This window comes from Cylas formicarius, unplaced genomic scaffold (assembly GCF_029955315.1).
Source record: "Cylas formicarius isolate icCylForm1 unplaced genomic scaffold, icCylForm1.1 PGA_scaffold_10__41_contigs__length_53128322, whole genome shotgun sequence".
Classification (NCBI taxonomy): Eukaryota; Metazoa; Arthropoda; class Insecta; order Coleoptera; family Brentidae; genus Cylas; species Cylas formicarius.
The window spans coordinates 15,284,141-15,294,750 of record NW_026844214.1 but is presented as its reverse complement, the minus strand read 5'-3'; the positions used below and the strand labels follow the sequence as shown (position 1 = coordinate 15,294,750).

Below are 10,610 nucleotides of genomic sequence, written 5' to 3'. Positions count from 1 at the left end.
ACTATATATTTTGCCTTTTATCCAACTCATGCATAGAGGGTCCGTGAATGCTGGAATTCATTGAAGATTGATCAGAGATGTGTAAATAACCACAACTAAACCCCTAGAGCTGAGCACATACGTTATGTTATAAATACAATATTAATTTTATTTACTGTAATGTGGTGCTTACAGCATATTATCATAATATGCATTACTACTCTCTATTCCAAAATAGCACATATCACCAAAAAACACGTTTATCAAATAATATAATGGGATGGTGTTATATTTAAGTTGAAACCATCTGCGGTGTGGCCACCGTAGTCGGGATCAATTTTTATTTTGAGTGTTGGCATATGTTGATCCCGGCGTTAATTAGTGCATCAAAAATAATAAATAAATCCATTTACGGAAGTTTTTAAAATATTAAAAAATTAGAAAATTTTCAAAAATGTCGAAAAATTTTATTGGAAAAAGTTATATCTTTTTCAGTTTTCTACAAATGTCCCTTTTTAAAAAAAATCGAAACACTTGGTTTTAACATTTTAACAGCTAATACAGAATTAATTAATACAAATTATAATTATAAAGTATGAAATTTTATTTAAAAAAGCTTGGACTACGGTGTTGAGACTAATTCGTATTTGTTAGTTACTTAGTTGCTTAAAATTATATACAGAGTCAGACTGAATTTTTTAAATTGTTAAAGCGTTGTTAAATTTATTCATCAAACTTTTGTTATCAATATTTGGGCATTTTTCTGTTGAACTAACATATTGGCCATACAAAAAAGGCCGGACTTATGTTCCATGTTTGAAAAACAAGAGTATACACACCGAATTGGGAACTACTGTAATTTGAAATCAATGTAAAATTAGCGAGTTAGTTTTATTTCTATAATGTAAATTTATTCAAGGTCTTTCAAAAAACATGCATCAACCCTCCGAGATTCCAAGATATATAAAAAGAAAAACGCTTTTCTACAATGTGTTAAATATTTTTTGATCTAAATTCACTGCGGTCCCAGGATTTATCATAACGAATATTGTCAAAGAGACGTAATACTGTCTTTTAAGCAATTTCAATGGTGGGACCGAGGATGGCTCAGTTGGTATGACATTAGATATGCCAACTCGACTTGCCGGAGGTTGTGGTGAAAAAATTGTAATCCGTAGATTTTCCTCGGTGAATGCCGGAAAATGGGTGAATATTCCTAATTTGAGATGAGCCCAATTAAGCGTATATAAAAAAAAAATTCTATGATATTAGCTTAGAAGAAATAATTATGACAATACTTTTCTATATAAGGTGCAAGATTAGTGATCTGAAACCAGTTCCAAAGTGTACCAATATCCTTCTACAGTATTAATGTTATAAACATCCCCGAATTGTAGGATTGTAGGAATTTTGTCGTTCTGGCACTTTAATTTATAATTAAAAAGCAAAAAAAAATATGGAGACTAGAAGTTTGCTTTTCATGTCTAGGCCTTTATAAATTATTTCATAAATTTAAAATTGCTCGCTTCTGAAATCTAAATTGTATTGCAATAACCTAAATCTTAAAGTTGTAACTTTCTCCAAACGTCTCTCCACACTTACACCAGCTAATTTTTGATCTATATATTCCAAAAATTAAAGCGGCTTTGCAAAAATATTCCTTTATTAAATTAAGTCATATATGTATATATATACTTATAAATCAGACAGTAACTCTATTATTAGAACCTTCTCCAGTCTGCACCAAATGGTATGACAGCCACCAAGAGAGCAATGGCTGCATCACAGCCACAAAGAACATGAAATACAACCTCCGTTTGTGGCCTGCAGCATTACCTGGGCTGTAGTAGTGTTGTTCATTCTTCGAACCTTGGGAAGGGAGCAAGGTCACCTTTAGATTACCAACAAGGAAGAAAGCTAATGCCAGATTGACATAACTTAATGTGACATAATAACCAGTTTTTCCGGTTACCACACTAATCAAAATGCTGACGGTGGTGCCTACAAACTTATATCCCGAGTAAGCCAGAAGATCCAGTGTTTTAAGGCTTGTGTTGATTTGCATTATGTACAAGGTACACAAGTAAATTGCCAACTCGACGACCCACCAGGCCAGTGCAGAAGAAGCTGTTACCCCAATTTGTTCAGGTGTGAATCGGTTTTGAGTACCCAGTACCAAACCAGCCACCAAGACATAGGTTATGTAAGCCATCAAGGGTATGTATAAGTCTGGGGCATTTATTTCAAAACGTGGCTGTATAGCCCCTTCTTGTTCATTCTTCATGGACCAGTTCTAAAATTATAACCTGTTTTACAGTTATCGCAATATTGATCAAAATGTTACTTTAAACACAAGTTAATATTATTAATTATTAAAACTAACCATATTTTCAAGTAGTTTTAATTTACTTCTATTTAAACAACTCACCGACTGTGTAAAAGGGAAGAATAACAACATCAATTTCATGACAACATATTTTGTATCTACTGCAAAATAGTACTTTAATTTTGTAACAGGAACATACTTCTCCATCTCCTGTTTAATAATTGTTTTTCCAGCTCCTGCTAGCTAAAAATTACAATTTCAATGTTATTTCTCCATTATAAATCAATATTCGGGACTCACTTGTTGTCCATACTGCATTGCCAGGTCTTGCATGACAGGTTGTCCTAACCCAACCAAATTACTCGGTACATTCTGAAAGGGGGCCTGGGGTGATGAAGGAGTTTGACCTCCATAAACAGGGGACGTAGGTCCCCTAGAGACATTGAGTTGCGCATAGGGTTCGTCCACATAAGAGGAGGGTGTTTGATAACCTTGTTGAAAATTGGCAGTTGTATCAGCAGTTATATTGGGATATATATTTTGCTGGACATTCGAATTAAGCGCAGCGTTATACGGATTGTACCCCATAGCGTTAACATCGCTTACTCTTTTAATTTTGCGCCCCAGTCCGCCTGCAACACCATTGGATTAAGAAATGTGAATTAAGGGATGTAATGGCTACCTGTACGGGGGCCCGCGTTTGCATTGTAGTTCATTACGGATATTATCTATTATCTAAAGCAAAAAAATCATTTTAAATTCTCAAGTTGAAATAAAATTTCCTATATGACACCAATTTTAAGCTGATTCAGTTTACAAACATAGAAAAGAAAAAAGTAAGAACAAAATATCATGCCAAAAAATGACACGCAGCTTCACAGCGTTGCCAAGTTCTGAAGCCCGACAACCGCAGTGGTTGTAGACAGTAACAAAGGAAGAAGAGGAACAGAGCAATTTTGTTATGCCGGTTTGTTTTCGGACCACAGAGTTTTAAGAAAAAGTTTTCTCTTTTAATAATAATTAGCATATTCCAGTGATTATTGATACACATACCATTTAACACTGTAGATAGTATGTAATCTCTATATGTATTTTTTTGTAAATCGGCGTAAAGTGTTAATTTTCATAAACTAATAGGTCTAATCTCCATTGCAATAACTTTGAAATTCTAGATATCGCACAAAACATCTAAGTGAAAAAATGTTCAAGAAGCAACAGTAATTGACAAGGGGTATTTCTTATTCTAGTAAAAATTTAGCTTGTAGCTTAATTGCTTTCTTATATGTCACGTAATTCTTGTACACTAAAACATATTAGCCAAGCATCCTTCGTAGCTATTTAAGTGCACCTAAAGATATAGGAAATTCTGTTTAGTAAATTCACATGTAAATATTTGTGTAAAGTCTATTTTTGTAAAATGTCAAATATAATAGGCATCACTTGTTCTTACATTTGCTATAATTTCGTGAAAGAACAAAATATTGAAAGCACAAATTATACAAGTTAGTGAGTACGGTACTGAGGTATTAACACCAAAAAATGAAAACAACAATGGCACAGGGCACAGACTGTTCAGCGATAATAATAATTATTTAGCTGGGCGTTGCCAATTATGTTCGGATTTCAGAGATTGATGTTGCGTTCTTATACTAATTAATCAATTTTCCAGAAAAATTACGGCAATGTAGCAACTCAGTCAGTTGAAGGTGACGCATGCGCAACTTCTCTACATCTCTACGAAAAAATTTTATCTACCTCCAGCTGATCAATTTTTAACTTTATTCGTGGTAGGGCCACTATATTATAGCTATATGCCCGAAACCAACGGAGTGTTACCATCGACGAATATCGGAAATGGGCAAATAATCACTGTATTTAAGCTAATGTGTATGACATAAAATGAAGAAAGAAGAAGAATAAAAACGAATATTTCCCAGTCATATGTCAACTTTCAAGTTTGTTCCTAGTTCCCAGCTGAAAGTTGCATGAATTTGTACCCCAGCTTAATTGAACTATATTGATTTTAATTAAACCCATTTAAACACATTTATTGACATCGAATCGTTGTCGAACTTAATTCGTTTAGATTTGGACCAGTGGATCTAAATACCTGATTCAAGAATAATAATGGATTTGGTTGCCACGCCAGGTGCGGAGGGCCCTCCAGAAGAAGTTATTAAAGTTGTAGGCTGCGCTCATTACAAAAGAAAATCAAAATTTGTGGTGAGTACCTTAACACTGATTTAAAACAATGGATTTATTTTTAGCTTGGTTTGCAATAGTATTTGTGTTTCAGACACCCTGTTGCAACAAGGTTTACACATGCAGGTTCTGTCACGATGAGAAAGAGGACCATTCGGTTAACAGAAAAGAAGTGACAGAACTTGTGTGCACTCTATGTGAAACTAGGCAACCTGTACAAGCCGAATGTAGGAATTGTGGGGTTCGATTTGGCAAAGTATGATGTGATATGTTTAATAGATTTGCTGGTTTGTTTTGGTAGCAGATAATTTTTTTGATCATAATTTGACTGGAGTGCTATTGATATAAAATTTTTGGATTTAGAAAAAAATTAATTGTAAAATGCAAACTAACTTCAAACAAAACAATAAGCCCACATTTTCTTAAAATATATTAGAATCAAATGAAAACTGTGTAGATACTATTAATTCTTCACTCGTCATGTACTTGATGTGTATTTTGTTCTCTTTTCCTACAAAGTAGCTAACAAGTTTAACAAACACTGCTTGAAATTCATGAATTCATAAATTCCTGTCAATATTAACATGACAATAGTAAAAATTGTTTAGGTATGAGATTTTTATGTTTTCAAATTAAAAATTATTCATAGTAGTAGAATTTTCTAATTTTCTGTTGCATTATAAATTTTAAATTCAACAGGTTCATGGTTTTTTTAAGGATATTAGGTAGATGTTTATATACCCTCCTTTAATTTTTTAAATTAAATTAATTATCTAAAAAAAAAACATTAAATTATGTGAACTCTTCCTTACCTTTTGAATTAATTTTTAGTATGTTTGTCTGGAATGTAATTTGTTTGATGATGAAGAAAAAAATCAGTTCCATTGTCGAGGTTGTGGCATTTGCAGAATTGGAGGGGCTGACCGATTTTTTCACTGCGAGAAGTGCAATATGTGTCTGCCAGTACAGTTGCAGAATGGACATAAGGTGAGAAACACTGTTCTCTTTTACTTCAAGCATTTTTGTTGTAGTTTGTTTGTCCTCAATTAAGGACAGATGGCCATGGTGTAGGAATATTTTATTTTTTTCATTCTTTTAGATATCTATTAATTGATCCACAGTTGCGTTAACATTTATGATTAATGGGGTTGAAATTTGGCTGGGATAAAAATGATCTGATTGCCTGGTTCTATAAATCGCCTTAAACACCACCCAGTTAATCTAAAAGTATTAAAACACAATCTAATTAACAATCGGTGATAGGCAAGATATTTGATTTTGTTGGTTCTAAAAACTTTTTTTTAATTTGTGTACAATGAGGTAGGGGAAAAGAATATTTTTAAGGATTATAATGTTTCCTATAAACCAGTCTGTCTACAGTTCTGTCTGGTGATGATCCGCTAAGTCGTCAAAAAAATTTTTTTTTTAACATATAAGATTTAAGGAATACTTTGAATAAAAATTAAAGATGGCGCATTACCCGCTGAAAATGCTGTACTCTCATATGCACTATAAAGATGCTATGACAATCTCTTGTTTTTTCACCACTAAATTATTGCAACAATGGACATGGACCATGCATTTGAAAAGGCTGGATAATAGACTCAAGTCTAAAGTCAATCTTCAGCATTGGTTGAAGAGGGCATGTATCTCATATCCTTAAGGACCTAAATTGGCTTAATATGCATAATCCTCATATATTTCATTTGACCAGTTTCTTTCACAAGATTCTTAAATGTGGCAAGCCATATTTGATAAACAAAATTATTTATTGGTCCCAGGTACAGGTGCATAATGGTAATATTATAATAAAAAATATTCTTATTATACCTAAACTTGGAACTTTCTAAACATCACATTTACTTTATTCAACAAGACACGTTTGTTTCACTGTTTTCAATAATATCACTAATTCAATAACATTTTAATGTTCATATTTTATACTATACTTTTCCCTGATTAATATTCTTTGTTCTTTTTTTTTTTCGTCTCTGTCTTCTGCTTGCATATTTGTATTCCTCCTACCGTTGGCTTATAACAGTTATATATATTATTTCATTATTTTGACCTATTTTCATTATTGCATTTTAGTGTGTTGAAAATGTATCGAGGGCAAACTGCCCTGTATGCCTGGAAGACATCCACACCTCCCGGATACCCTGTCACATACCAATGTGTGGGCACCTACTGCATCGAACTTGCTTCGAACAGCTGCTCCAGGCAGGTCATTATGCCTGTCCTATATGTCAGACGTCTCTTATGGACATGACTCAGTTGTGGAATTACCTCGATACGCAGGTGGCAAATACGCCCATGCCGGCTGAATACAAAGATTATGTTGTTTATATATTATGCAAGGACTGTCACAAAGAAGGGGCTGTTAAATTCCATGTAGTGGGCTTCAAGTGCAACCACTGCGGGTCCTACAACACTTGCCGTATCAAAGGTCCCATCAACCCTAGAGGTTTGTACCTAGGGTCCCAGATTTACTCAAAAATTTAAACACAAATTCTGTTTTTAGGGGGATTGAGGAGCATAGAAAACCAACCGGACGCCGGAGGTGAAAGTAGTGAACATAGAAACAACCCCGATTTAGCCTCTGACCAGCCAAATGTTGAAGGCAACTCTTCGGAAGGCCAGTAGCATTTGGCAAACCGCTCGCCGTGGGCATTTCTGTGGTACCTCGTCGCCAGTTTCGTTGTACTCGCTGTTTTCAACCTCGCATGGGCTGCGGCGTTTGCATACTACTGGTAGCCCGAGATTTGTGTGACCTAAAGCACTTTTATTCGAGATTGCGTGTGCTGGACGGAATGGTGATGAAGCTCCTGGATAATTGAATGGAGCCAGAGGTAAAAAACTCGTAATTTTATTTATGCCTGCAGCTTTTTTTTCCACAATCTTTAGCATTCAAATAAAGCAACTGAAATACAAAACAATCCAAACACTCTGCAGATGTTTGCTTACAAAGTAGGTCAAACTATTAACCCTAGGTAGGTGCCTTCCATTTGATACCATATTGAGTGGCTGTAACTTTTTTACTTTTAAAGATGAAAATGCAAATAAAAAACTAATTGTTAGCAGAAAGTTTTTTTCCTAAAAGACATATAAAACAAAAAACAGATATGGGCCCATTTTATATATTTTTTTAATGGAACCTTATTATGATCAGAATTCTATATTTTATACCACTTGTTTTCGAGATATTGACAAAAATAGCAAAATTTTCACATATAGTTCGATATGGATTAAATGATAAGTTATTGCCACAATTATTATTGTTAAAATGATGTGTCATAATTGTCATAAGGACTTGGGGTGACTAAACCGGTCAAGAGAAAATTATGGAAATTATTTTGAAGTTTCTATAATGGCCATTAGCCAAAAAATGTAAAATCTCTTTTTTTGAGAAATAATTTTATATTACAGATAACTAAACAGGCTCATTTAAAGTTGGGATAAATTCAATTCATAGAATAGTTTGTACTCTACCTCTTAAGAGAAAACAATGTTGAATAGTTTCATTACTAAAATTGTTACCATTATTATAATGAATAATCAATAATAATTAGTACTCATTCCTATATGATTTCTAATACAATATATTACAATAATGAAAAACATTAAAACTTTAAACACTAGGATATTTGCGTTTTAATGCAGTATATGTCATCACAAAAATTCCAACAGAAATATTTGCGTTTGCTTATTGTTATTTATCAAGCACTTCTACAGGTGGAAAAGGTATTTTTTTACAAATAAGGCCACCCCAAAATACACTATGCTGCAATCTTAATATAATTGACACTTCAAATTATAATTTTTGTTATTTTGTGTGTTTCAAAGCAGTTGGATTTTTTAAATTTCTAATTTGGGTGATGGGCAATGTTCAATCATATTAAAGTAATATTAATTATTATTGACATTTTAAATATATTTTTTGTCAGTACAGTAAATTCTAAAAGACTGAAATTTAGAATAATGACAATAAGCAACACTTGTTCAATTTTTTTTTTTTACTATTATATGTTAAAAAACAGATATCGAAATGAGATTTTCATTAAGCAGAACAGACCTTTATTTGGCTATCCTTTGTTGCAATAAAAGTGATGAATATGCCAGAAAACGCTGTCTAGCGGCGATACAAGTAATCTAAGTCCATCCATACAAGGTTGTACTTAAGAAAACACTAATATATAGGAGATATTTTCGTTCGCGAGATATACATCTGGACCAAAGCAAGGAATTCAAGCAGCTGATTACTTGTTTTGCTTTCATAATTCAATGTTCAACTTATTTCTCTGTTCGTCCTTGTTCATGAATTTTCGAGGCAGCACCCCTGTTTGAGACCCTTTATGACTTGAGCAATCAGAGTATTTCCCATCTTAATTATTTAATTTTCTTATAGTTCTTATACACTTCAGGGTTTTCTTTCTCAAAAAGCGGGGTTTAAAATTCAAGAATGCGATTACGGGCCCCTGGCGGCCACTGTTAATTATTCGAATAACATGTTCTATTTTATACCGATAAAATACAAAGATCTTTAAAACAAGAAAGTTATAACCAATCAAAATGTTATGAAGATAAATTGAACACACTTCACATATATAAAAATATTGTATAACTAAATTAGGTAAACAAATGAAATATTTTTTGTTTGACTCTTTAGTTATGCAAATTGCAAATTCTCAACAGAATAATAATGCATTAATATCAAATTTTTTCAATGCATTTTCTTGTTAACCGTTTATACTAATTTCCTGTTTTTTATTAATCTTCTTTCCCGTCGAATGCCATCAAATCCTTCAAAAAAATCCCACTTTTGTATAACAAAGTATGGATACTCAAAGAGAGCATAAAACTCCACAATTGATTCAATCCCTCACAGGGCCTTGTTTTCGGCATTAAGTTTTGCTGCGAGCCATAATGTAACGAAAAAAATGTGTATAGAATAATCAAAAAAATTCGTTTTTAATTTTAAACAACGTTTTGTGCATACTTTGTGGGGTCAGGTTATCGCATAATGTTGTTTCAAATTGAAAAACTGAATTTCATATACTGTTGTTGCAAATTAGTTTAACATTACTTGTATTGATTTTATATACTTTCACAGACTGTAATTTTGAGTTTTGAAAAACATTGTATTTTGTAGATATTTTTACTATTAAATTGTTTCATTTTTGACTGGGTTGCGATATTACATTTTTTATTCCCGTTTGGTATTTTCTTGTCCTCTATTCCTTGCTTGTTTATTAAGAAAAAACATTAATTTATAGGTAGGTATGCTAATTTACTTTCAACACTTTCTATTTATTACTTGCTTACGAATGCCATGTATATGTTTTGAGGTTTTCTGGAAAATTCAGGCTATTCAAACAAAATTATTTCTGAGAAAATTTCGCCAAAAAACATGAAAATAACTAACTTTCAACCATTTCAAGTAAAGATCTGGAATTTTGGTTATGCCTTGTCAATAGGCTGCTTCGTCATGTTATAACATGTGATTTAAGTGAAGACATTCGGTTCGTTTGTTTACTAAATTATTTTGCAACATTGCAATTTAAAATAGAACGCCTAATAAAAAGAGCGCGATTCGTTCTTGATCTTTGAACCGTTTCGGGATTAAAAGCATATTTTTTCAAAAATATAGTAGTATTTACATTTTATCAAAGAATTTATGGTCTGGTTTATTCTCCCATTCTCCATATATTTCTAATAAGTCATTGAGTTTGGGGAATTATGCATATTATGCCACGAAATAACCTCCAGGTATTCAATAATTTTATGTGTCATATTTCAATACCTTCAAGTTACATTTAACTACAACAAATTTCAACATAAGTTACATTTTTGTTGAATTATCTAATTTGTATTCTCGCAGTGAAAGTCATTATTTTAGCAAACATATTTTTAAACGAACTTTGGATTTGAATTGAATATAGGTTTGTTCAACGATGCCTAAAATTACAACCATGCTATGCTTTCAACAAAAAATAAAGAAAATAATTAATTTCTTAAAAACACGAAATTTTTAGAAAAATCACAGACGGCGTAGCGAAAAATGTAATAATATATTTCACGTTTTATTTAAAATATCAACGAAGCA

General features: G+C 32.5%; 2 protein-coding genes across 2 annotated transcripts; one reads left to right on the top strand and one right to left on the bottom strand.

Annotated features, from left to right (window-relative positions):
• Nucleotides 1–1,626: 1,626 nt before the first annotated feature.
• On the bottom strand, nt 1,627–3,170 carry LOC132698855 (protein YIF1B). The gene is made up of 4 exons (XM_060665206.1): nt 2,988–3,170; nt 2,606–2,937; nt 2,408–2,548; nt 1,627–2,272 (listed from the first exon to the last, which is right to left on the bottom strand). Exons 1-4 carry the CDS (start codon nt 3,019–3,021, stop codon nt 1,682–1,684), a joined length of 1,098 nt encoding a protein of 365 aa, XP_060521189.1. The 5' UTR covers nt 3,022–3,170; the 3' UTR covers nt 1,627–1,681.
• A 1,084-nt stretch (nt 3,171–4,254) lies between these two features.
• On the top strand, nt 4,255–9,688 carry LOC132707985 (RING finger and CHY zinc finger domain-containing protein 1). The gene is made up of 5 exons (XM_060680038.1): nt 4,255–4,528; nt 4,602–4,763; nt 5,339–5,494; nt 6,599–6,971; nt 7,029–9,688. The coding sequence occupies exons 1-5, from the start codon at nt 4,433–4,435 to the stop codon at nt 7,148–7,150; spliced, it is 909 nt and encodes a 302-aa protein (XP_060536021.1). The 5' UTR covers nt 4,255–4,432; the 3' UTR covers nt 7,151–9,688.
• The last annotated feature ends 922 nt before the right edge of the window (nt 9,689–10,610 follow it).

Bases quoted from the DNA above. Each gene is read 5' to 3' on its own strand.
- LOC132707985 (XM_060680038.1), top strand. From the start codon at position 4,433: ATGGATTTGGTTGCCACGCCAGGTGCGGAGGGCCCTCCAGAAGAAGTT. The intron at 4,529-4,601 runs GTGAGTACCTTA...TTTGTGTTTCAG, and splicing joins AAAGAAAATCAAAATTTGTG to ACACCCTGTTGCAACAAGGT. The intron at 4,764-5,338 runs GTATGATGTGAT...ATTAATTTTTAG, and splicing joins GTGGGGTTCGATTTGGCAAA to TATGTTTGTCTGGAATGTAA.
- LOC132698855 (XM_060665206.1), bottom strand. From the start codon at position 3,021: ATGAACTACAATGCAAACGCGGGCCCCCGTACAG. The intron at 2,938-2,987 runs GTAGCCATTACA...ATGGTGTTGCAG, and splicing joins AAACGCGGGCCCCCGTACAG to GCGGACTGGGGCGCAAAATT. The intron at 2,549-2,605 runs GTGAGTCCCGAA...TGTAATTTTTAG, and splicing joins CAATGCAGTATGGACAACAA to CTAGCAGGAGCTGGAAAAAC.